This window comes from Leptonychotes weddellii, chromosome 14 (genome assembly GCF_054177405.1).
Source record: "Leptonychotes weddellii isolate Sample4059 chromosome 14, ASM5417740v2, whole genome shotgun sequence".
Lineage (NCBI taxonomy): Eukaryota > Metazoa > Chordata > Mammalia > Carnivora > Phocidae > Leptonychotes > Leptonychotes weddellii.
Window position 1 is genome coordinate 26,710,732 of NC_138382.1, and position 26,910 is coordinate 26,737,641.

The 26,910-nt window shown below is 42.6% G+C and overlaps 1 protein-coding gene across 3 annotated transcripts in view; it reads left to right on the forward strand.

Moving 5' to 3' along the window:
- The window catches only part of GLDC (glycine decarboxylase), a 96,338-nt gene extending 75,385 nt beyond the window's left edge, over positions 1 to 20,953 (forward strand). Inside the window, exons 18-25 of one of the 3 annotated variants that reach the window (XM_081802964.1) lie at positions 38 to 187; positions 1,564 to 1,676; positions 3,077 to 3,218; positions 6,108 to 6,219; positions 12,460 to 12,555; positions 16,798 to 16,970; positions 18,641 to 18,721; positions 20,249 to 20,953. In XM_081802964.1, the coding sequence (XP_081659090.1) occupies positions 38 to 187; positions 1,564 to 1,676; positions 3,077 to 3,218; positions 6,108 to 6,219; positions 12,460 to 12,555; positions 16,798 to 16,970; positions 18,641 to 18,721; positions 20,249 to 20,392 (1,011 nt within the window). In that variant the 3' untranslated portion in view covers positions 20,393 to 20,953. Of the gene's footprint in view, positions 1 to 37; positions 188 to 1,563; positions 1,677 to 3,076; positions 3,219 to 6,107; positions 6,220 to 12,459; positions 12,556 to 15,431; positions 15,553 to 16,797; positions 16,971 to 18,640; positions 18,722 to 20,248 lie in introns of those variants that run through there. The other 2 variants (XR_014139978.1, XM_081802965.1) reach the window with 2 other exon arrangements.
- Positions 20,954 to 26,910: the final 5,957 nt, after the last annotated feature.

Here is a 26,910-nt window from a genome sequence, read left to right on the forward strand (position 1 = left end):
CCTCCTTTGTCTACCTCTGCTCTTTTCTATCCCACAGGTGGATAAACACAAGGAGAACCTCGCAGCAATCATGATTACATACCCATCCACCAATGGAGTGTTTGAAGAGAACATTGGTGACGTGTGTGACCTGATCCACCAACACGGAGGACAGGTCTATCTAGACGGGGCAAATATGAATGCACAGGTAGGCAACACAAGAGGGACTCCCTGGGAAAATGGTTAAGTCAGAAGATGATTTTTTCCTCTGACTTCTGGACAGTTGTTTTACAACATATTAACTGAATTCAGAACTGTGGTTGGCTTTCTTTATTACCACTTTCAAGCAAAGTACTGCACTTTGACTGAGATTAGATTTGAAGGGGGTGATAGTGGAGGTTGGGGCGGAGGTAAAGAGATTGACAGGATGCAGGGAATGAACTGAATGTCCTTAGTTCGTCAGAGGTTGTGATCTCTCTTGGGGTGCTACCAGTAAGAAGGTCACTTGACTCCCTTTCTAAGGGAGTTCAGACCCAAATTCTGGCCACTGTGGATGTTCATGTCCCACAACATCCCATGACAATGAACAAGCCATTAATCTGGCTTCAACTTTTTCAGTGTAAAGTGCTGAATAATTCTGTCCCTGAAGGGCCAATCCGGATTCCTAATTACTTGTGTGTGTGTGTGTGTGTGTGAGAGAGAGAGAGAGAGAGGGAGGGAGGGAGGGAGGGAGGGAGGAGGGAGAGGGTTGTGTAATGTGCACCCCTGAACAAATGCTGTAGGGGACACCAGCAGAGGATGTCATCATCTTTCAGAGTTTTCTTAACTTCTTGGTCGTTGTTTGTTGTTGTGGTTGTGGTTGTGGGTTGGTTTTGTTTTTTGTGTTTGTTTTTGGTTTTGGTTTGTTTTACTTTACCATTTCAAATTCTTTGTTTTTCTTTACTTCTGTCTGATTCCCTCTGTCAGTGTGGTCCAGGGATTGTCTATCGCTTCAATAGCATTAATGCACTCTTCATCTTTGGCCACATTGAAAATTAGCCCTAATGCCAAAGTGGCAGGAAGGCCTGTTGAATGTTGTAGCTGGTAATATGGTGGTCTCAGGAAAACCATCAGCCTCCCTTCCTTTCCTTTGGCTCAGCATCCTCTCAGGTGGCCTTCCATCCCCTTCCACTGCTGTACCCAAAGTACCTGATACTCAAAGCCAACCATGCAGGGGGAGCTAATATTGCTGGGGTGAAAGTAATCTCTTTCTGCAGCAAGGAGGTAATTCCCTTTCTTTTGCTCAGGGTGCTTCCTCTCCCTCTTGTGGTGGAAAATTAGGAATTGACTGTATATTCCAATCTGTATTTTAAAATCTAAATTAGGCTAAACGGTCAGTGGCTGTTTCCATAGAAACCATAAGCCAGGCTGCCTATGGGATGTGAGGTTTTGACTGCAGAACTTGGCCATTATTGAGAACATTCTGTGAACAGCTCTGCCTACCTTTCCTCTAAAGGGAGAGGCCACAGTCAGGAGCACGGCCACCTTTCCAGACCACCCTTTCAACTCTTGACTTTTGATTTTGGCTCTTTCCCTGTGTGGTAGGTGGGAATCTGTCGTCCTGGAGATTTTGGGTCTGATGTCTCACACCTAAATCTTCACAAGACCTTCTGCATTCCCCACGGAGGAGGCGGCCCTGGCATGGGGCCCATCGGCGTGTGAGTTCTGGGCTGCTTGATTCAGGAAGGTTTTAGAGATTAAGAATGAAAGAATGGCCCCCAATTCACTGTTCCTCTCATCAGGGTCTTCAAGTGTCATGGACACCTTCATATCTAGTGTGCCTGGAGGGACTGGGAGAGAAGCAGTGAGAAGGATGACTTAGGGAATGTCCAAAGAGGAGCATAAGTAGATTTTATTAACCACAGTGCTCGATTGGCCACACTAAGCTCCCAGTCATACATAGACAGGGCAGGCTTGTGAGCAGAGCAATGAATAGGGAGTTTACTGGGGCATTATGGATCTGAACTGAAATATTAGCACCTGCAAGTGTCTCTTAGACTTTAATTTAGATTTCCAAGAAGGTTTTCTTTATTCATTCTTTTTAAAAAGAAATCAGCTGATGGTTACATTGAACATGAATTATCTATCAACAACGAAAGGAACTCAGAGGAGAAAAGTGCTTGCCAGGGTCTGGGGAGCAGGGGGGTGGGTAGGGAGAGGTTGGTAAAGGGCACAAACTTTATAAGATGTGTAACATGTACAACACGGTGATTATGGACAACACTATATTGTATATTTGAAATTTGCTAAGAGAGTAGAACTTAAGTGTTCTCAACAAAGAAAGAAAAAGAAAGAAGTGAATTGCATGTAAAGTGTTAAACACTTTGCAGCCTGGATTCTTATTACATCTGAGATAAGTAAGGAGGAAACAGACCTTATTACTAGAAATAATTAGATGAAGTCAGAATAACACTAAAGGAATGTCTCATAGCTGTTGATAACTTTTTATACTGTGAAGTTGAATCACCTTGTGAAAATGATGCTGAGCAGCCATTTTCTGAGTTTCTTCAGTTTTCCAAAAATGGACCAAGGGGCCCAGTCTTCAGCTTGCTGGGAACCTGGCCTCTTGCTTTTTCATGTTTTTTCTTTTTGATTATTATTTATAACAAGTGGGGGCACCTCAGTACCTCCACTGTAGGGGAGGTGGGGGAGTGATGTTCATGTGCTGGCCCTCTGATGTGTAGACCCATGGGGCTCCCTCTCAGCAGCACCCTCTATCCCTTAGATTCCTCGGGAAAGAATGTGGGGCGTGGGGCTGGGAGGTCCCCACATCCTGGTGAGTCTGTGGCTTACAAGCTCTTTCATGGCTGTCTAATTCTGCCAAATCCCCTGCTGTAGTTCTTGGGTGAACCACTGGGACACTGATGGCTGGTGAAGAGGAGGAAGGAAGGAATCCTTCCTGAACATCTGTTTCTTAGCAGGTGTTAGGTCCTTTCCACTCTGAGTTTCTCTACTAGAAATAGCGCTTTCTGAGAGGGCTCAGCTCTTGCCTGTTTTGCCTGTTTGGTTGGTCTGGATTTTTTTTTATATCTGCTGAATTTGTGTTTAAAAATAACAGGAAGAAGCATCTTGCCCCTTTCCTGCCCAGTCATCCCATCATCTCGGTAAAGCCAAGTGAGGATGACCGACCTGTGGGTACTGTTAGCGCAGCCCCGTGGGGCTCCAGTTCCATCTTGCCCATTTCGTGGGCCTATATTAAGGTGAGGCCTGTGACTGTGTTAGGCGGGCGGGGGATGTGATATGTGGGTGGGAAACTATGACTGCAGGCTTTCTCCTTGACTTAAAAATGAAGAAATCCAGGGGTGCCTGGATGGCTCAGTTGGTTAAGCATCTGACTCTTGGTTTCAGCTCAGGTCATGATCTTGCGGTCATGAGATTGAGCCCCGCATGGGGCTCTGTGCTCAGCTCAGAGTCGGCTACAGATTCTCTCTCCCTCTGCCCCTCCCCCGCCTCAAATAAATAAAATCTTAAAAAAAAAAAAAAGAAATCTATGATCTGAGATGTGATTCAGTGAAGATTGCTGACTTGGGTGGAAGAAACCTTCTTAAAGAAATCAGATAAATTTTATTTAATCTCTTCTTCATGGTGCTATTTCGTTTGGGTTCTCATAGTGGGTTTAACATCACAGAAACTGACATGCCAGATATGTTTTTCCAGACCAAGTTAAGTTCCATGAGTCATGTGGATGTTCTGGCTATGTCATTTTAGTTTCCTGTAGGATTTGTATAGCCGCTTGCAAGTGAAGAACAGTGCACATACTAATTACACTTGGTTGAAATCCTGGGATAAATTTTTAGGAATAAATCTCACATTGCTTTATATTTCTTAGGAACCTGGAAGATAAGATAAAAAATAGCAGGAATTTGCTTATGTAGTAGTTTCCCAAAGCTCTGCCCTTTACTGTAGAACTGTAATTCTCTGGGGTAATTAGACTTTGTTAGAGAACAGCTTTCCTTTCTTTGTGTTTCTCCAAAAAACTCTAGAGCCAGAGTTTATTTTATACAGCTCTTGTTCAAACGGGCCTGCCCACCTCCTGGGTTGACAAGACTGTGCATTGGATAGGAACACTTGTTCAGCAGCTAATTAGGGCATCTTTCCCAAACTGGCTTCCCTCCTTAAAGGAAGGGTGGCTTCTGGTGAAACAAGACTCCAAAACTCAGCTATGCAAGTCATACTGGATGGCTCTCTGGGGCTGGCTGTTATTCTTAAACAGGGTGGCATTTATGCTTCTTAATGAAAATTTTCTGGGTAGCTGGAACAACAGTTCTGTACCTCAGAGACTAAAACCTCCTTTTAAAAATGATAGTTGCATTGTTTTACAAATAGTAACAACAAAACAATCATAATAAAGGTCTGCTTCTTTGCAAACAGAATCTTATTCCCAGGTTCCTTTTGGTCCCTAGATCCTGTAAACCTGGATTATTTGTTATGGATATATTTGGGTTAGAGATTATTTCCCACATACAGAAAATAAATGCTCCAAACCTGGTTTGGCCATATGCCAGGAATACCAGACAGAACCTCAGTTATAAATGAAATAAATAAAATAGGTTTTAAACTACCTTGACCCCTCTCTTTATTTCAGGCTGTTGTTACTTGCCACTTGCTCTAGAACTACCTTCTTTCCCTGCTTCAGTCCATCTTGGACACTCTCTATAGTACTGCAGGATTCCCTCTAAGACCCCAAATTATCTTCTGGTTTCCTTTTGCCTTTACTGCTCAGTCTTTCTAGCCTACACAGAATCCTTAGGGGATTCTTCCCAAAACACACATGCCTAGGCCCCATCCCAGAGAGAATCAAATTCAGCATATGAGAGGTAGGGATTGGGCCATCAGACTTTCCAAGTGAGTCCGATGCATGAGTTGAGAGCCATTGGCTGCCTGAACCAAATCCAAGTTCTTCATAGCAAAGGTTTGAGGCTTATAAGAGGTCGTCACAGCTCACCAGCCTCTACAGTAACCCCCAGACTGCAACCCTGTGCCTTCACTTCTACACCTTGGTTTTTTTTATTCTTATCACCTGGAGCTCCTTCCCCTTTCTTTTTGCCTCTCCAAATTCTACCCATTTTTAGATTTCCACTCAAGTTCTAGCTCTTACTCTGGTAATCCTTCTTTGTCCAGCTTGGCAAGATGTGTCCTCTCCTTTCTTTGGACGTTGGTGTCCCTGTTTTATTTGATGCTTTCTCATTTGATTTATATTAGTTATGTATTTGATATATACCAAGCCTCCATCATACATGAAGTATTCTGGGAAGAATGTCAACAATAAAATTGGTGCAATCTTGATTTTAAGCTCTTTGCTGGTGATAATGTTCACCCTGTATAACCACAGGGATTTAGAAAATACCAGGAAGGGATAATATCAACCCTGGCAGTTGTTAAACATATAAATGACCCTGACTATGGACAACTGTAAGACAAACCATACAAAATTGATTCAGTGGGGATTTTGGTCAAGATTGCACGAGATTTCTGGCAATTATCAAGACATCTCAGATTCACAGTAAACAAACAAAAGCTCTCCCAAATGCGTGTAATCCAAGATTCTTTTTCCTCTTTATTTTTTCTTTTTTTTAATTTAAATTCAATTAACATATAATATATTATTTGTTTCAGGGTACAGGTCTGTGATTCATCAGTCTTATATAATACCCAGTGCTCATTTCAGCACATACCCTCCCCAGTGTCCATCACCCAGTTACCCCATCCCCCTCCCCTCCAGCAACCTTCAGTTTATTTCATGTGATTAAGAGTCTCTTATTCTTTTTCCTCTTTAGGTAACACAATTATCAGCAGTCAATTTTGCCCTGTTGCAAGCTTTGTTATTTTGTTCCTTGTTACTTTTATGTTACTACTTTGTTATTTTTATAAGAAATATTAAAGTTATGTTCCAAGGAGAAAACCAAAATTTATTTGAGGCTTAGAGAAGACTGGCAGACCTCCTTGTTGGGATTTTATACCCATCTGTAATCCAGAGTGATAGTGGGTTGACTCCCTTTGTAGGTGGGATTTATTTGGGGGTGTCTTTGGTTAGTGTCCATTGGGTTTACCTATTCTGTGGTTGATGACTCTTTTTCTCTCTGTTGCAGATGATGGGAGGCAAGGGCCTTAAACAGGCCACAGAAATTGCTATATTAAATGCCAACTACATGGCCAAGCGATTAGAAAAACACTACAGAGTCCTTTTCCGGGGTGCAAGAGGCAAGTATCAACCTTAGTTTACCATCATCTTGGTTTTTTCTTGACCAAGTTTGACCTAGGAGATGTGGTTTTCTGCAGTGGGTAGGAAACTTCTGTTTCTTAGCATATACCAGAGAAAAGCGTAGATTTTTTGGAAATAACTTCTATTTAGTGAACAGTTTAGGAGTATCACTATTTGGAAGGCTGTGTGATGCAGTTAGTGTACACAGCCCAGGTCAACAAGGAGCCACACCACTGAGAGATGTATACATAAATATCGTGAGCTCATTACCTCCCAAAGTACTATGGGAATGCCTCTAGAAGAGGAGTAATTCAGACTGGGCAGAATAATTGGGAGAGCCTTCTGGGAGGAGCCCTTTGAGATGAGCCTGGAAGGGAGAGGAGCAACCTCAGTAAACAGAGACTGCAGCAAGCCAGAATTGTCTAGGTGGTGGGAGGCTTTGGGGGGTTGATGGATGGGATAGGAGGAAGGGGAGCAGATAAGAATGAAGTTGGAGAGGCAGCTTGGGGCCTTGAAGGTCTCAGAAGGCTCTCATCTTTACCCTTGAGCCAGATGACAGCCATGGAAGGTTTTTTGAGCAGGGGAATGACAGGATTAAGAGAATGGTAAAGTCATTAAGAAAATGGCAGGGGATGAACATCCTATTAGAAGTAGAATCAATAGGACTTAGTTACTGATTATTTGAGTGTGAAGAGCAATTCTAGGTAAGCCTCTTATGCTGATAATAGAGGTGCAATTGTGGGAATAATAGAAGGGGGGACAAAGTCACCCTGGAAGTGATGGGAGGGGACGGAGCCAGACAGATTTGCAGAAATTTGGCTTTGGGCACAGAATCTAGGAGCAGACTCTTCGAAATGGTGAAACCCAAGAAAAGAGTTTTGAGAAACTAGAGCAAAACCCCTCAAGCAGATGGCTACATTAACAGGGATGAGCAGAAAAGGGGTACCTGATGAGGGCGGGCTCCATGCCTGAGGCAGCTTTAGAGCCTCTGCAGCGTTTGTCACAGTGCCTCTCCGGAGAAAAGCCCCTGCTTGCCCTGTCTGTCTCTGTTCTGGCCTCATCTGATCCCTGTAGCCTCCTTTCCCTGGCACAGAGAACTACTCCTTCCTTTGCTCCCTCCACTACTGAGGATTTCTCCCACTCGGTTTCTTGTCTGGCTCTGTCCGTCAGACCTTGAGCAGGGTAAAGACTGTGCCTGCTTCCATGCTCCAGCACCCATACCTGTCAGTCACTCCTGGCCCACCATAAATGTACGCAGTGTTGCACAACCGGGAGAGACAGACTGGTCTTACGACGGGAGTCTTAAACAAAACAAAACAAAACAAAACCTGCCTTTAACAATTAGGAACACTTTGGTCACCTTTGAAAGAATTAGGGCAAAAATGATAGGGGAGATGCCAAATGGAAATGAGCTGAGAAGTGGACTGAGGGTGGGGAAAAGAAGGGAGAGGCATTCATGGTTTGGGCGAGTTTCATAGTGAAGGCAGTGGGACAGGTGGGGGCTGCTCCAATAGGATGCCGTTTTGTTTTGAAATAAGAAAAGAACATGATACTCACCTGCCAGAGAAAAGGAGTTGAAGAGGGGAGAGTGAAGCTACGATAGAGGGAGTAATAGGTGGGCAAACAAAGTCATCCTGGAGGTGATGGGAGGAGACATGCAGCAAGTTGGCTGTGGGCACGGAGTCACAGACAGGGACAGATGGGGACTTGGAGCTTGGAGCAGAGAGTTAGCAGTCAGTAAGCAGCATGGGCCGAAAGAATGAGGCCTCTCTTGGGCTCTTTGTTTCTCCAGCTCAGGCGGAGTATACATCTACATCTGTGATCTTTAATTTAAAGGCTGGTCTTGCCTTAAAAATAGGTATCCAAAGGATTAGTTCTGTAGTTTGAAAATAGAAAAGAGCTAAATAACTAGTAGGTCTGGTTAGGAATGCTCCCCAGAGATTAGGAAAGAAACTTGTGGGCAATATGTCTCTAAGCAGCACAATAAAATGCTTCTGAGGTGGGTATTAAAGAATCTACAAGAGCTACTAATTAATTCATTCAAATATAGCTCCTGCCCTGTGAAATGCATTCTGCTTATGTATCGGCCTTTAGGATTAGTTTAAATACTTGTTTTGTCTGATTATGTAAGTAATTTTTATATGCCCAACATGGAAAATTTGGAAAATAAAAACCATGAGGAAGGAAACATAAATGATCCATGGTTTCGTCAAGCAGACATAACCACTATTAATATTTTGCTGTATTTCTTCTTATCTTACATTTAGACCATGATATCATAATACAAATACAGTTTGTGTCCTGTTTTTTAACTTTATCTTATATTGTGATCATTTCCCCTTGTCATTAAATGTTCTTTGAAAGTAGCTACATTGATTCTATTATATGGATATACCAGGATTTAGGTAATTGTGTTTTCCTCCTAGTTGTTTGCTTTGCATTTGCTACAACAAATATCTTTTTTATTTAGAATTTTAAAAAACATTTCTGATTATTTCCTGAGGTTAGAGCTGTAGAAGAGAAATTATTATTTCAGAGTATGAATGCATTTAGGCTCTTGGTATGTGTGGCCTGGTTGTCCCCACAGAGACTTTGTAACAGTTTATTTCATGCTAATAGCGTATGAAGTGACCATCACACCAGGGCCTAGTGAACACCAAGTGTCAGGCTGAAAAAAACAACACCAACCAAAAACAAAGTATCTTTGCCATTCTGTGGTTGAAAAATGATTTTTTTGCTTTAATTGACGAGGTTTAGGGTTCTTTTCTGTTTATTTTTTTAAGGTATTTGAAATTTACTTATGATTAACTTTATTTGAAAACATTGAGACAGAATTCACATACCATACAAATGACCTACTTTAAATGTACAATTCACTGATTTTTAGTGTGTTCACACAGTTGTGCAATCTGAAGTTTAGTTTTTAAAGCAAGAATGTGTGTGATCGGGACTGCATGTGGGGTATGGTGGCGGTCTAGCAGAGAGGAAACTGAACAAGCAAGCCTACTCAGGTGCGTACCATGTGCTTAGCATTTGAGTGACTGCTTTAAGCAGAGACTGTCTCACACTCCTAGAGGATTTGCAGCACAGAATGATAGATGCAATTTCCATTTGTTTTGACATTTTATCCCAGAATCAAATAATAAATTGTATTTCTCATCCCACGCAGAGATATATTGGTGATTACAGACTTTATTACCCAATCCCAAAGTTCATGAAATTAAAAAACTGTCTCATGTTTGGTCTGGTAAACACATTCATTATATAATTTGAAGCTGAGTATTCTAGGGCCTAAAAAAGAATTATCACTGTACCTCCTGAGGGCCCAAAATAGAAATGTTCTTAATGAACGCATTGTAGTCCAAGATGTCTAATGGCAATATTAAAAGACCATTATTCATCTTAATCATATTTACTAGTTCTATATAAGACTTTGGAATTACAGATGACTACGAGGCAATAATTTTAATGAACTCCAGGCTTCCCTTTATGAACCATTTCTTTTGAGAGATTTGAAAATACCAGCTAAACCACTGAGGCTTATGGTTTTGTGAAGCAAGGAAGTGACAGGCAAGAATTGGGATGGGGGAAAAGCAGTAGTATTTCAGATGAGGAAAGAAAGGAATTACCTCAGGTAAAATGGCACCTTTTGTTTGTTTGTTTGTTTTAATGATAAATTCTTATTTATTGAAAGACATCCAGTTGAGAATTTTTTTTTTAAGATGGTACCTTTTTTAAAGGAGGAATTAAAAAAAATTCACAGATGTCTACTCTTGGCAGGCTAAGCTCACTGTTTGATCTAAATGGAGTTTCTGTCAGCGGAGTAAGCAACTTTATTAGTATCCCAGGGTTTTATTTATGTTTTAATTTCTTAAATGCCTATCCCTTTTTGACCTTAGACAAACCTAATGCTGCCTGGAAATTCCTATTCCTGAATTGGTTTCCCAGTTGCCTTTATGGGTAGACATGGGCCTCAGGGGATGGGCCTTCACATCCCAGGCCAGGAAGTGACCCTCCTGAGGCCAGAGGCCCCACCCACCCGACCTCATTTCCAGGGAAACCTTCAGTTTTGATTCTATTAGTAATCGTCCCTGGATTGCAACTGAAAAGCTTGACCAAACCCTGATTGCTCACCTAAGCATTATAGAGTAATTAGCCAGTGAGTTCCGTTTATCTCTAGGCAATCACTCTGAGGATGCGGAGTGGGAGGGAAGATGTTCCAAGCTTAGAGCCAAGCCACTTTTATTTTGCTTTTCCATCATGCCACCATCCCCTCCTTGTTCCTTTGACTTGGTATCTTTTCAGACTCTCTGCTATAGTCATGGTTAGGCCCAGCAGGAACATCTACTCAGAGGAAATTAAAACTTGTGCTGATCAGTTTATATAATTTCTACTTCAAATTTTCCTGACTCACCATATGCCATAGAAGGTTTTCTATCTTTTCTCCTTAAAAAGTGTAAACAAAGACGAACATCTTGGCATCTGGCCTCTAATAGCCACCAAGTTTCCATTTCACCCCTTTCAGGGCTCAAGTACAGAAAGAATATGCTTAAATTCCACCGTTTCCATTTGAACACGTTAGGATATGGATTTAGAAAATAACATCTGAACCTCATTTTGAAAATGGAGCTCTTCCCAAACCGCCTGGCTGTGGTGGGGGCCCTGCAGGCGCAGGCTTTGTGTTAGCAGTGCTGGGCTGGGCTCTGCGTGACTGAGCTTCTCCTTGGAAGACTGCCCTCTGTCTGCCAGCAAGAGTGACTCCTTTCCTCCATCATGTGTCCCTCCTCCCCTCCTGCCCACTGAGCATCCTTCAGAGCAGTGAGCTTCATTAGCCTTCTTTCTTGTGTCACCGTCACGGTGCTGGGGTGGCAGCCAGAGGCTCAGAGAAGAAAGGTCAAAGGTTGAGGCTGGGCTACCAAAATGGGGTAGGGACAATTGTGTATTTAGGATTCCTAGACTTAAATGGTCTCACCATTCCTCCTCCCCCCCCCCCGCCTGCCCAATATTCCAACTTGTCGTTCCTTTTAGATACCTTTTCCCCCTGACTACCTAGCTATGAATACAACTTTCTCCTTTTGAATCCCACTTCTTACAAATTTAATCCCCATCACTGTTAGAACGAATATTTAAAAAATATTCAGTGACAGTATATTTAAAGCTTCAGGTTCTCATACTTTCATTTTCTAACAAAACCAGTCCTTTCTTATCTATTCATTACATAAGAAGCAGAGCAGTTCCCGACAATCTCAGGGGCTATTAATGACTGGAGCTATTCTTCTTAGGCTTGAGGAATTATGTCTGCTCCACGTATCTGTAAGTAGAGTCATTGTTTGCTGAGAGTCAGGAAAGTAGGTTAAGAAGAAGGAGTACATTATTATCTCATGAGCAGATACTTTCTTGGAAGGAAACTCATCAGTTGTGTAGGCCATGGAATTTGGAAGCCCCCAGAAATGTTCTATTTATGAAAATGCTGACTGAGTTGATGGTTTGTTCCTGCTGATGGGTGGGGGATCAAACAGCTCATGCTGGGGAGCTAGATAGCAGCCTGGGCCGGGGGAGGCTGTCAGTTTACAAACTAGAGCAAAGAGAACGGACTCCCAGGGCCTTTGGCTTCTTCAGCTTCTTGCCATTTGTGGTGTGGTGTTTGACAGCTCTGATTTCTAATTCTCAGCTTGAAGCCTGAAACCAAAACCTCAAGAGCCCCTTTGAAGAATCACATACAATTATGTATGAGCCTTACAGGTCTAGGTTTACTATATATTTACACACACGCAGGAGGAAGTTATTTGATGCTGGGGGCGGAGTTGCTGAAAACAGTATCAGTGGATCTTTAGCTCTAGAAATATTTTGTAATAAAAGGGTCAGGCCTGTGATGACATGTTTAACTGTTGGAAGTAGATTTTATAACCTCAGAGTAGAAAAAACCTCATCCCCAGGAAATCTCCAGGCAAATAGTTCAGCAGTGCATTGGCACCAAAGTCCCACCTCCCATCAGCCTCTTGGCTCCGGGGTGTGTTGTGACACATTGGCCTGACGTGTTAAAAACATTTTTAATTTTACAATTATCTTTATAGTTATACTTATTAATAAAGTAGACGAGGTCTTTGTTGCCAACTATAAACTTACCAAGTGATCATGGCTTCTTGGTACTCGTTGATATGTGATTTAAGCTGATTTATTTGTTCATTTGTTTGGGTAAAACAAGCTGATGCTAATCTTGAGCTGAAAAAATTTTCCAGGTTATGTGGCTCATGAATTTATTTTGGATACAAGACCCTTCAAAAAGTCTGCAAATATTGAGGCTGTGGATGTGGCCAAGAGGCTTCAGGATTATGGTGAGTGACCTTGTGGGAGAACTGCTTTTAGGGCAACTTAGGTTTTTGACATTCATGCAGCTTTCCATGCTGGTTATGGGCCACTTCCTCAAGGCACAAACCAAATGTGCAGGCACCATAGTAAGGCCATAGGCTAAACGGTGAGCCCAGGGTTCTAGGCAAGCTTCAAAATGATAGAGAAAACACTTGCCCTATGAGTGCATTGGTAATACCCTTCAAAAGATATTAAATCATATATCTTGAATCCATTGGCATCCTAGAAGTCTTTGTAGTTAATAGAATTAAAAACCCCAAAGAAAATGGTTGCTGTTTCCTGTGTTTCTTCATTTATTTTTTACATTTTTAATTAAGTTTTTAATTTTGTTTTTGTTTTCGTTTTGTTTTTAAGATTTTTTATTTATTTGACAGCGAGAGAGGGAACACAAGCAGTGGGAGTGGGAGAGGGAGAAGCAGGCTTCCCGCCGAGCAGGGAGCCCGATGCGGGGCTCGATCCCAGGACCCTGGGATCATGACCCAAGCTGAAGGCAGACGCTTAACGACTGAGCCACCCAGGCGCCCCTAATTAAGTTTTTAATTTTAATTCCATTTACAGTTAACACAAAGTATTTGTTAGTTTCAGGTGTGCAATATAGTGATTCAACACTTCATACATCACCCAGTGCTCATCATGATAAGTGTAGTCTGTGATTCCCAGCACCTATTTCATGCATCCCCCCACCCACCTCCCCTCTGGTCACCATCAGTTTGTTCTCTGTAGTTAAGAGTCTGTTTCTTGGTTTGCCTCTCTCTCTGTTTTCCCCCTTTGTTCATTTGTTTTGTTTCTTAAATTCCACATACGGGAAAATCCTATATTTGTCTTTCTCTGACTAATTTATTTTGCATAGCATTATACTCTCTAGCTCCATCTGTGTTGTTGCAAATCTCAAGATTTTATTCTTTTTTATGGCAGAATAATATGTCATATACAACATCTTCTTTATGCATTCATCAGTTGGTGGACATTTGGGCTCTTGCCATAATTTGGTTATTGTAGATAATGTTGCTCTAAACACTGGAGTGCAGGTATCCCTTTGAATCTGTATTTTTGTATCCTTTGGGTAAATACCTAGTAGTGCAATTGCTGGGCTGTAGGGTAGCTCTATTTTCAACTTTTTGAGGAACCTCCATACTTTGTCCAGAGTGGCTGCAGCAGCTTACATTCCCACCAACAGTGTAGGAGGGTTCCCCTTTCTCTGCATCCCCGCCAACATCTGTCATTTCCTGACTTGTTAATTTTAGCCATTCTGACTGGTGTGAGGTGGTATCTCATTGAGGTTTTGATTTGGATTTCCCTGATGCCAAGCAATGTTGAGCACTTTTTCATGTGTCTATTGACCATTTGGATGTCTTCTTTGGAGAAATGTCTGTTCATGTCTTCTGCCCACTTTTAATTGGATTATTTGGGTTTTGTGGTTTTTTGTTTGTTTTTTGGTGTTGTCTTGCCTATGTTTCTGGTAAATTCTTACTTCTGTTCCACTCTTGGTAAACAAAGGAGTCCATGAAGAGATCAATTGGTGTAATGGTGAAGGAAGTAGAGCAGGTAACCTGTAGAAGTGTTCAAGACAAATGGCATTTGAGTTTTATAAACACCTCAGTCATGGCATAGCTATTTCAGCTGCTTCTATAGATGAAGGAATAGGCTTCCTTCACCTTAGGAAGAATTTCCTCCACCACAGGAATATAGTTTCATAAAGACAGTGCAGTTTTCCTGGAAGAATTTTGAAAGACACAGGCCCTTATGAATTAGTGGATGTTCATTCAGCACAGTCCTTATTGAAATACATGCTTTAGTGACATTATCAATAATATCAAAGACGCTTCAATTCTCAGAAAGGCTAAGGTGGGGAGAACTTTGCCTTTCAGTGGGTGTGGAGTCCTATCTGAATTTTAATAATTTGAATAACTTCTCTTAATAAGGAAAGTGAAAGCTTCAGTAATTTAATAACTGCATCATAATGGGAGTCCCACATGTGTGGCTCATTCCTCTCCTGGATGCATGATCTTATTAGGCAGAGTTATAATAAATGGGAAAGCCAGAGAAAGTTTTCATTAATGAAATTAGCAGTTACTCCCTCCAAATCTCTTGGTTGCTCCCGTGACCTGACTCGGCCTCCTGGCTAATGGCTGAGTGATGGAGATTCAGGTGGGCTCTAGCTTCGCTTCTGAGATGTGTTGTCTGCATCACATGTGTGGCGGCGGCAGCAGTTGCAGGGAGGGAGAGGACGGGCGAGGAGGGAGTTGTAGTGCAAGTCATGACCCAGTGTTTCCAAGTCTTGGTCTGTCTCCAAACTTGACATTATTTTGGTGTTTGATAGGGTGATTGCCACACTTGCCCCAAGTCTAGAATTGTACAGGTGCCTAGCACTTAGTAAGCACCTCAGAACTTACATGTTTAGTAAATGAGAGAATGGGGTGCCTGGCTGCCTGTCTGCGGAGCACGCGACTCTTGACCTCAGGGTCGTGAGTTCAAGCTCCACACTGGGTGTAGAGATTACTTAAATAAATACACTTGAAAAAAATGTGAGAGAATGAATGAATGAATGGCTAAGTAAAAACACACACAAAAACAAAACAAAAACCACCCCCCAAAACCCCCAAAATAGCAATTGAGAATGACAACACAGATTCTTAATCACACCTACTGAATCAAAGTTTCCAGGGGAGAAGCCTCGTAACCTGTATATTTAACAAGCATCCCGCAGATGAGTCCTAACAGCCTGATGTGGGGCACACTGCCTTAGGGCAGAGGTTTCCAAACTTAGTGAGTGATAAGAGTCACAGGGAGAGTTTTTAAGACTCATAGCTTTCTGAGCCTTACTTTGGACTTCCTGAATCAGGGTGAAGATCCAAGAATCTGTGTTCCTAAGACAACTGATGGTTTTAAGATATGGGAACCACTACAGCAGAATATGTTGGGCTGAATTTGCTCACACATGGAATTGAGGTTGGACTTAATGGGTAATGAGATTAGCTTGTTTTTTTGTTTTTTTGTTTTTTAATATCCTTTTCTCGTTTGAGTGACATAGTTCTATGTATTTGTCAAAACTGTGCATTTTGCTCTATGTAAATTTTATCACAAATACATGTGAAGAGATATTGAATTCTAGTTAATAATATGCATGCTGAACTATTTAAGGGAGAAGTGTACTGATGACTGAAGCATACTTTGAAATGCATCAAAAATAAGATGGAAGGATGAATAGATATGTGATTAAGCAAACAGAGCATCATTGTAGAATCTAGGTGAACAGTGTATGGGTCTTCACTCTATAGTCTTTTCAATATACTGTTTGAAAATGTTTATAACATGTTGAGGAGACAATCCCTTAAAGCACACAGGCACGACCCTAAAGCACGCCATGTGATTTATGCAGATCAGAATTTGGGACCCATTTAAACTTAACTGACAGATATATCAATTTTGGGGCTGTTCGTCATCATTTCACAGTTTCATAGAAAAAGGGTAAGAAGTGGGAAAAGGTTGTTTTTGGCTTTTGTCCAGGAAATCTCTCTCAAGCATGTGTCATTTTACATATGAAAACTTTTGGAAACAGAAATACCTTCAGCCTGTATTCAGTGTAAAGACAAAAGGCTTTCCATGGTCAAGGCTCAGTTTCCTCATCTATAAAATGGGGACAGTAACACTCACTTCAGGCTTATGGTTGCTATCTTGTTATTTAACTTGTGATAGGCTATGATATTTCAATTTCTCTTAATTGCAAGTAAAACACAAGCATTATAGATTCTAAAACAAAATCAAAGTGAAATAAAATCTTAGTCTCATACTTTGGTGATAACCCGTTAAAATTTTAGTATTTATTCTTCAGAGTGTCTTCCTTCATAAGATATATATACATAAACACTTTGTCACATTTTTTTAAATAAAAATGGAATATCATTATTATGTAGCTTGCTTTTTTGACTTAATATTTTTTAATGTTTACCCAATTTAGCAAATATAAATTTACATACATTTGAAGTGTCTGTAAAACTTGCTTAACTGATCCTCTGTTGTTGGATGTTAGTTTATTGCCTATGTTTTTCTTTTTTCTTGCATAAACAGTGCTGAGATGAATCCATATATATATGCAAATTATATACTAGGCACATTCATCCAGTGATTTCCTTGACACAACGGGGAGGGTCTCTTCTAAATTGGGGAGGTCAAGGTTAGTGACACAAGACCCCCTATCTGCTTTGCAGGTTTTCATGCCCCTACCATGTCCTGGCCGGTGGCAGGGACTCTCATGGTTGAGCCCACTGAGTCAGAAGACAAGGCAGAGCTGGATAGATTCTGTGATGCCATGATCAGCATTCGGCAGGAAATTGCTGACATCGAGGAGGGCCGCATTGACCCCAGGGTCAATCCACTGAAGGTGTGTAGGCGCTGGTACCCTATCCGAAATGTCCCATAGAGAAGACTGGGTATGGACAGGGTGCCAGCAACCCCTGAACTCCCATCAGAAGGTGAGATTATTCTTGCCTAGATTAAGACCATTCTTCTGAACAAATTCATTGCTTGCAAATTTAAATCTTCTTGAACAACATAGTAGCAGTTACTCAAGTATAAAGTGGATGTTTTGAGATATGTTTTAATTTTGTTTATGTAATTATTTTGTCATTGTGGGAGGTATACCTCCCACGTGCACCCGACTGGTTGCCAAAGGAGGGAGCAGAGGCTGAAGAGCTATCTATTTGGGGAGTCTTATTCTTATTCTATGTCTCTGTTTGATGCACTCTAGTGAGATTATTTACCTCACAAACTCTGGATAAAGACAAGTTCTTATATTGGAGTAGTTATCTCTTAGAACAACTAACTGGTACTTGGCCTTTTATAATGTTATGGCCTATTTTTGGAGAAAATCTGAAACATGTTTATTGTGAGCTGTAAGTCTCTCGTTAGGTCCAGGCATTATTAAGCTGGTGGGGGGGGTCATGAATTGAAAATACTGTGAAGACTGTGGTTGCACTATTATGGCCCCAAGCCAGAGAACAAGTCTGAGATGCTTGGGGAAGCTCAGGCAAGTTCCAAGGTGCCCAGCTGAAGGTGGAGTACCCAGGCCAGTGGCTGGCAGGAGAAGGCATCTTGCTTATTATTATTTCTCTTTTCTGTGGATACTGCTGATTCTTTAAGGATTTAGGCCATTTTTAAAACTGGCAATAGACATCTAAAGAACATAATACTGAGTTACAAAAACAAGTGGAGAATAATACAGGATGATAAGATTTTAAAATGTGCCCAACTATGCTATATGCTATTTATGCATATATGCAGTAATAGTATAAAAACAATCAGCATGGTGAACACCAAATTCATGATAGTGGTTATCACCGGGGAGTAGGGTAAGAGATGAGATGGAGGGGATATATAGGCAGCTTCAGATGTATCTGCAACATTGTTTTATTCATTTTATTTGACACAGAGAAAGAGCCCAAGCAGGGAGAGGGGGCGGGCAGAGGGAAAGGCAGGCTCCCCTTGGAGCAACCCAGGACCCCAGGATCATGACCTGAGCCAAAGGCAGATGCTCATCCGACTGAGCCACCCAGGCACCCCTGTTTTATTTATTTATTTATTTTTAAGACTTCTTTATTTTGAGAGAGACAGTGAGCACAAGTTGGGGTGGGGAGGGGCAGAGGGAGAGGGAGAATCTCAAGCTGACTCCTGGCTAAGCATGGAGCCTGGCACAGGGCTCAGTCCCAGGACCCTGAGATCATGACCTGAGCCAAAACCACGAGTCGGACACTTAACTAATGGAGCCACCCAGGTGCCCCTCTGCGATGTTTATTTTAAAAGATTAAGCAAATATGACAAAATGTTGATTTATGTTGGCTGGGTGGTAGATGTTCTAATATATTACCATAACTTTCTGATATTTGAAATATTTCACAATAAAGTTTCCTATCAACATTTTTTCCCCCTTAAGTTGAAATTAAACAAAACAACCACGCTGTGTCCCTGGGATTCCATCAGCTCACTGGCTGAACAAAGCACAGGAGGAGAAGGCAGTATTCTCTCTGATCCCTTTCCCATCTGTGTCTGTTTCAGATGTCTCCACATTCCCTGACCTGTGTCACATCCTCCCACTGGGATCGGCCTTATTCCAGAGAGGTGGCAGCTTTCCCACTTGTAAGTTCTCCTCTGAAGCTGCCTGTGCCGGGTAGTAGAGTGTTCATGTGCATATGAGGGGCCATCACCCATCTGATGGGGCTCCCGTCCTTGCAGCCTCATTATAGTAACTCTATGTGGGACGCTTTATTTTTTTTTTAAAGATTTTATTTATTTATTTGACAGAGACACAGCAAGAGAGGGAACACAAGCAGGGGGAGTGGGAGAGGGAGAAGCAGGCTTCCTGCTGAGCAGAGCGCCAATGTGGGGCTCGATCCCAGGACCCTGGGATCATGACCTGAGCCGAAGGCAGATGCTCCACCACTGAGCCACCAGGCGCCCCGGGACACTTTTTTTAAAAATATAGATTTTATTTATTTATTTACTGGAGTGAGTGAGAAAGAGAGAGCTTTTGTGGGGGTTGGGGGGAGGAGCAGAGGGAGAGGTACAAGCAGCATGGAGTTCAATCTCATGCCTGAGATCATGACCTGAGCTGAAATCAAGAGTTGGATGCTTAACCCATTGAGCCACCCAGGCACCCCTATGTGGGACACTTTCCTAAATAGGTCATGACAAGTGATGCAGAGCACAGGCTTTGGCTTTCAGGGCTCTGAGGTCAGAGTGTCAGCCATAGGCTTGGGAATCCACTGGGTACACAGTGGAGGAAGACCAAATAGGAGTCCCTGTCAAATTTCTACTGTCGCCCCAAATGCACCAAAACAGTCTTTGTTTCCTTTCTGAGTCTTACGTTTGAAAAAGGTACTCCATAGTATGGCAGGGTGGAGACAAGAGTCAAAAGTTGGATTTGGGGGGACAATAATGAAGGGGTGGCTTATAGCTTTTTTTTGTATTGGAATATAGTTGACACATAATGTTACATTAGTTTCAGGTATACCACATAGTGATTTGACAACTTGATACATTATGCTATGCTCACCACAAGTGTAGCTACCATCTGTCACCATAACAAATGCTATTACAATACATTGACTCTATTTCCTATGTGGTACCTTTTATCCCCCTGACTTACCCCTTCCATACTTGGAAGCCTGTATTTCCCACTCCCCTTTACCCATTTTGCCCATCCCCCACACCCTCCCCTCTGGCAACTATCAGTTCTCTGTATTTATGGGTCTGTTTCTTTTTTCTGTGTTTTTAGATCCATGTAAGTGAAATCCTATGGTATTTGTCTTTCTCTGTTTGATGTATTTCACTTAGCATAATACTCTCTAGGTCCCATGTTGTCGTAAATGGCAAGATCTCATTCTTTTTCATGGCTGAGTGATAGTCCAGTGTATATGTGTGCACACACATGTGTGTATACATACATATACATACACATCTTTATCATCTGTTGGACACGGGTTACTTCCATATTTTGGCTACCATAAATAAAGCTGCAATAAAAAATAGGAGTGTCGGTTTTACCTTCTTCTACTTTAGGGCACTTATTGGGGTTAGGCTGTGGGATATCACTGCAGTCTCCTCTTTCCCCAAGAGAAATGTTTCAGAATACCCCAGAACATTTCCATCTTTTGTCCCTTGCAGCCCTTTGTGAAACCAGAGAACAAATTCTGGCCAACCATTGCCCGGATTGATGACATCTATGGAGACCAGCACCTGGTTTGTACCTGCCCACCCATGGAAGTTTATGAGTCCCCATTTTCTGAACAGAAGAGGGCCTCTTCTTAGTCCTGTCTCCCTAAGTTCAAGCGACTGACTTGATGTCTTTCTCTGGAGCATTTGATGAGCAAGAACTATATAATTTCCCATCCCAGACTCAACTTGGGGTTTTATATACCGTGTATATTTTTGTAATCTCTGTCAAGGTAAATGTAAATACTATTAGCATAGTGAGTGGAAACTCGTTGGAAGACCAACATGCCTCAGTGCCTGCTTCCACATGTAGCAGTTGATGTTCCAGTTGCCTGGATTAGGAACCACTTAGTTTTTTTTCATAGAAAATTTTGGGTGTGCTAGGAACTTTAACTTTCAATGTAGGAAGTTCAGAGACATTATAGAGGTTATATTGTAGACTCCGATAGATTCTTGGTCCAAATAAGTCCTTGTGGACTGTGCTATCTGTGAGGAATCCCAGGGCAAATGTTTACATTTTCTATACATTGAAGAAAATTTTTCTCTAATTTGCCTAATCTGTAATAGCATTTCTGAATGTTTTCCCTTTCCCATGTGTGTGGTTTCCTTTTATCTGCAATTATTAGTATTCTAATAAAAGCATTTCAATTTGAAGAATGCCTTCTTGGTCCATTTTTCATGCTTATTTCCACATAGCCTAAGTTCAGAGAGATTTGAAGGGCAATGAGAATACCCAACCCAATAGCCATTTTTACATTAATCAGTTTTGTCTAGCAGTTTTTCTCATTAGACACTAAGTCCAGAGATAATAAGCCAAGGTCTAGTGTTCCTCAGTCTTTCTGTTGTGCCTTTCTTTGTATGTAATCTTCATCCTCATAGTCTTAAGATGGCTCCTGCATATTGACATCACATAACCATTCTAGATAGGAAAAAGGGAGAAAAACCAAAGAAGAAAGGCAAATTCCATCCACATTGACTTCTTTTGAAATGCTTTCTCAGAGACTCCACCCAGTAACTTCTGCTTGCTTTTGGCCAGAATTGTTTCACATTGCCACGTCTACCTGGGTATGTTAGTGCCCCAGAGGAAGTCAGGAGTTTGTTAGATAAATAAAAGGGGGGATATGGGTTTCAGGTAGGCAACTAGCCTGGCTGCCACAAAATAACTTTCCCCTAGATACAGCAAATGCTTCAGATTTTCTTCCCTGATTGTGAGCACTTGTTCGATTACTTGGTTCTTTGCATGGCAGCTTACTCAATCATTATTCAAGCTATTATGATAGTCAACTGAAGAAAGGTCTTAGTACTCTATTGAATGCTCTGCAAGCGGTTCACTTATTCTCACACTTCAAATGTTTGTAGAACAATTTATTTCAGCCTAACTAAGCAGTAGAGAAATGATGGGATCCATGTTTGTTTGTTTGTTTTTACATTATAATTAAATGGTTAATATTTATTGAGTTCTTCTCTGGGGTTAGGTACTATTCGAAGTGTTTAAAATGTACTATCTCATTGGAACCTCACAACAGTCCACTTTTACACAAGAGGGTATGGCGAGATGCCCAAGGTCACACAGCTGATTCAAGGGAGAACCTGAATTTGAACCCAGGCTGCAGAACTCCAGTGGCAGCTGGTCAAAACAGGTTACCACACTGCCATGGTCACTATATCCCTGGAGATCTGCCTCCCTGAGCTGGAAACCAGGCTCTCAACACAGACTAGCCCTCAGGGTATGGAATAGTGCCTTCGGAGGAAGGACAGCATATGGAAACAAATCATCAAAGGTGAACAGCAGCTCTTTTCTTTTCACTGTAAAGTATATCAGAGGCAAATGCAGGTGATTATTCAAATTGTCCTTCACTATTAAGTTGCTCGTATGTTCACCTGATGCTTGTGCACATCTTTCCTACCTCTGGGTCTTTGCCTGAGTGGTGTCCTCCACCTGGAGCACTCTCCCCTGCTCCCTTTGCTTTACTGGCTCCTGTTTGTTCATTTTAGCATTTCCTCAAGAAGGTCTTCCACAGTCCCCCACCCCCCACCCCCAGAGTAGCTATGAGCAAGCGGAACCAGGTTTCATACGTGCGGCAGGCCGAACCGGCGTTCCTGGCCCGCTTCAAGGAATGGGTCAGCTACAGGTAAGGGCCTACCGTGGAAACCAAGGTGAGCCCAGGCCAGTCGCGTTACCTCAGAAACACGGGTTGCCCTGCCACCTCTGGCTTCTGCCTGGACTTGGAGGCCAGGCACTGACGGTTCCTCACTCTCACCTGCGCCCAGCTGCGAATCTGGATGGGCCTGAGTCCAGGCTGGTCCTTTTCGAACAACTACAGCCTTGTATGCCCAGGAAGCTATTTGTCGTTGTTCATCATGCTGCTGTGTTCTTGAAAATGACTTGATGCTGGTAAAGCGCTTCGTCCTTGATAGATGGTTCAGAAAGATCACTTTCCTCTCTCATCTTATTTGCTTAACCCAAAACCTATAGTTAGCAGGATGAGTGGTAGCTTAGTCCCGTTTTCCAGATAAAGAAACGGAGGCCACTCGATCAAATGACCTGATGTCCTAGGCCTGGAGTCTGCAGCATCTTTGGAAGAATGCCCTGGATCTATTTTTATGCTTTGTTGTTTACCACACCCCTCTCCCCCCCAAAAAAACAAGCATGTTTAAGAATACCCTGGATCGGGGCACCTGGGTGGCTCAGATAGTTAAGCATCTGCCTTCAGCTCAGGTCATGATCTCAGGGTCCTGGGATCGAGTTCCACATTGGGCTCCTTGCTTGGCAGGGAGCCTGCTGCTCCCTCTGCCTGCCACTCTCCCTGCTTGTACTCTCCCTCTCTCTCCCTCTGGCAAATAAATAAATAAAATCTTAAAAAAAAAAAAAAATCCTGGATCTAGGGAGCCCTGGGTGGCTCAGTTGGTTAAGCAGCTGCCTTTGGTTGGGGTCATGATCTTAGGGTCCTGGGATCAAGCCCCATATCTGGCTCCCCACTCAGTGGCTCAGTGGGGAGTCTGCTTCTCCCTCTCCCTCTGATCCTCGTCCCTGCTTGTGTTGTCTCAAATAAATGGATAAAATCTTTAAAAAATCTTGGATCTAAATAGAAGAGGAGCTTCAGGAAAGAGCAAATCCTGAATAGTTTAGGGATGAGGACTGGTGGGAATCAATTTCTGAGCCCTCCCAGGGGCTAACTGGTTCACACCAAAACCTGCCCCACTTTCAACAGGAAGGGACTGTTACGCTTAGGGATTCTGTGGAGAAATCAAGAATTCATTTAGAAAAAAAAGAAAAAGGTCTTCCACACGTCTGTGAAATGTGCTATTATTTTGTATCTTGGCATTCAGCTTGCTTGCCTTTACCCTTACCACAATTAGTAATTACCCTGTTTCCTTGGTTTTCTTCTGCTTCACCAGACTAAGTTCCCTGAGAGCAGGGACCATATCTCATTCATCATTGGATTCCCAGTGCTGAGCCAGGGTCTTCCACAGAGGGTATGTTCAACCGCAGGAAATAGGAATTGAGTAAAGGAATGATCTTTCATCTTAAAGAGGGGCACTGTCATGGAAACCAGTATTTCCTGCTGTAATACCTACTGCAAGTAGTTGTTAAAGTACAAAATGCCAGGCCTTAAAGACAAGGCACACAGGCTTTGTACAGGATGCCCGCCCCGCGCCCCCATCCCCAGCTCTTTTTTATTGTGGTAAAATATACATAAAATTTACCATTTAAAATTATTCAATTCAATAGCATTAAATACTTATACAGTGTTGTGTCAAATGTGCCTTTTGAGCAATTTTGAAGATGAGGATCTGAGGTAGACATGCACAGACTTCATATAAATGGGGCACTGCCCTCTGCCTTCTCCCAGCCCTGGGGCTGGCCACCGTTGGAACAATCATTGCCTTGCTGCTGTGTATGATAGAGGGCAAGGGCCCAGTGTGGAAACCCCATGAAACCTCTATATAAATACAGGGGCCAAGTTTTCCAATGACAAAACTGGTGCCTCTCATCCAAATAAAGGATGTAGGTACCACTTTTGGGTACAAGAAGCCATCTGGGACAAGTAGTTTGGGAGCTGAGGTGTTAGCACTTTTAGAGGTTCACAGGGCTCTGGGTCAGAATGTTTAGTAGGGTTTTTAATTGGCCAAGGTCAGGTATGTGTCCTAGGGCAGTAATTTTCAAACCTTAGTGTGTACGGACTACTAGGAGGGCTTGTTAGGCCCTGGCGTCAGAGTTTGATACAGTTCTTAGGCAGAGCCAGAGAATCTGCATTTCTAACATGTTCCAGGTACTACTTCTCAGCCTTCTTTGTTCACATTTCAAACAGTAAAGGATGGGTTTGGGGAGGCTGAAGGTGGGTAAGAGGCTGGACTTTGTCAGCCTTGCATTTTTTTTTTAATTTTTAAAATTTTTTAAAGATTTTATTTATTTATTTGACAGAGACACAGCGAGAGAGGGAACACAAGCAGGGGGAGCAGGAGAGGGAGAAGCAGGCTTCCCGTGGAGCAGGGAGCCCGATACGGGGCTCGATTCCAGGATCCCGGGATCATGACCCGAGCCGAAGGCAGACGCCCAACGACTGAGCCACCCAGGCACCCCTAGCCTTGCATTTTTTGTGCAAATCTTACCATTTCGAAAAAAATCCCTCTTTCCCTTGCTTTCATTGAGGATCCTATGGCAGGAGGAGGCTATTCAGGAGTAGAAGCAAACCAGTGCTTTGGCCACGCTCTCTCATCTGGTAGGCTTGTTCCTACCAGCATTGCATCCAGAATCAAGGAATTTTTTTTTTTTGAGTTCAAAATAGTCAGCTTTATTGCTAATAAAGCTGATTGGTAAATGCCGTTTTAGTTGAGACCACTAAGGCTTGCTCTCCATTTTTGTCCCTCCAGTGCTTCGCCAGTCTAAGCCTGGGATACCACTCAGGGAAACTGAGTCTGTCTAGCAGATGCACCAGAGCAGAAGTGCTGCCCCATGCTGACCCCAGGTGAACAGGGAGGATACAGAGGGGGGTCTCCCCAGCGCTAGTGGAGTACCATGGATGAACTGTCTCCTCTACGGAGAGCAGTGAGAAGTAGGCCAGGAGGGAGGACTGTCCCATTACCTGAGGTCATTCCATGAAGAAAACAAAATCCCGGAAGCAGGAGTTAGTGCCCAACGCACAGTATACCACTCTTGTGTATCTGTTTAATTTCCTGCTGATGAGAGTAGTGCGGGATGGCAATTGGAGTTACTTGCTTCCAGCTTCCCCATATCCTAGCTGTAGGACCTTAGAGAGGATAAATGGCATCTCTCAGCCTGTCTTCTTACCTGTAAAATGGTACTACCTACCGCTCCTAGGTGAAGGTTCAATATATTGCTCCAAACAGTGCCTGACACAGCGTGTTGTTAGCTCTTATTCTCAACTCCAACCCCAGTTTGACCTACCTTGCATTCAGATCCATTACCTTTCCTTTTCTTTCCATTCCTAAGCACCCTTTTCCTCTGGACGGCCAGAGAAAGTAGAAGGAATATGGGCTGTGACTTCATACAGATCTAGACTGAATTCTCAGATATGCCAATTGTTTCGAGACAATAGGCAAATTCACTTATCCTTTGTGCACTTCAGTTTGTTAAGGTATAAAATAACAATAATAGAGTAATCAGGCTTGTTGTAAGGATTAAATGAGATAACACAAAGTGAGCACTTAGCATAGTGTCTGGCACCAGAAATCATGAACTTTTATTTTGCAAATTCTGACTGAGCCATTTTGTACCAGGCACCATTCTAAATGATACCTCTTTCATGGAGCACCAATGCTAGATGGACAAACAGACCACATCAGTCAAGACTTGAGTGTTAAATATTCTTTAGAAAACGAAAATAAAATGGTATGTGTGGGGGATCTGGGACCCTTTCACATTGGGTAGGTAGGGAAGGATTCTCTGAGGAGGTGATTTTAGAAGACAGCCATAACTTGATGTGGGGAAAGGGTAGCGGGAGTGTTCAGGAATAGAGAGAAGCATGTTTGAAACACATTAGTATCTCCATTGGTAGCATTTGGTTCTTTTTTTTTTTTTTTTAAGATTTTATTTATTTATTTGACAGAGAGAGAGAGACAGGAGAGAGGGAACACAAGTAGGGGGAGTGGGAGAGGGAGAAGCAGGCTTCCCGCTGAGCATGGAGCCCGATGCAGGGCTCGATCCCAGGACCCTGGGATCATGACCTGAGCCGAAGTCAGCCGCCTAACCAACTGAACCACCCAGGCGCCCCAGCATTTGGTTATTTTCATATGTAAAGGGCTGAATCCCTGGATAGGGGAAAGAGAAGATGAGGAATAAAAGCTGAGGTTGGGGAGAGGTGTGGGACTTCTAGGAGTTAGGAATGGTGAGGAGGGGTTTTAGCCTAGAGTCAAGATCACAGGGAATGAAAATAGGGTCCAGAGAAGAAAGGGACCCTGACTCAGGTGAAGGGCTTTGAGGAAAAAGAAAAGGAGAAAAGAAATGGGGTGGGTGGAGGTCCTTGGGTCAGGAAGAGATGGAAGGATCTGTAATGGAGGACAAGAAGGCACAGAGTAGGATAGAAAGTGGGAGAAAGATGCAAGAAGGAAATGGGGGAGGAGATAGGAAGGGCCTCTGTTAAGGATGGGGA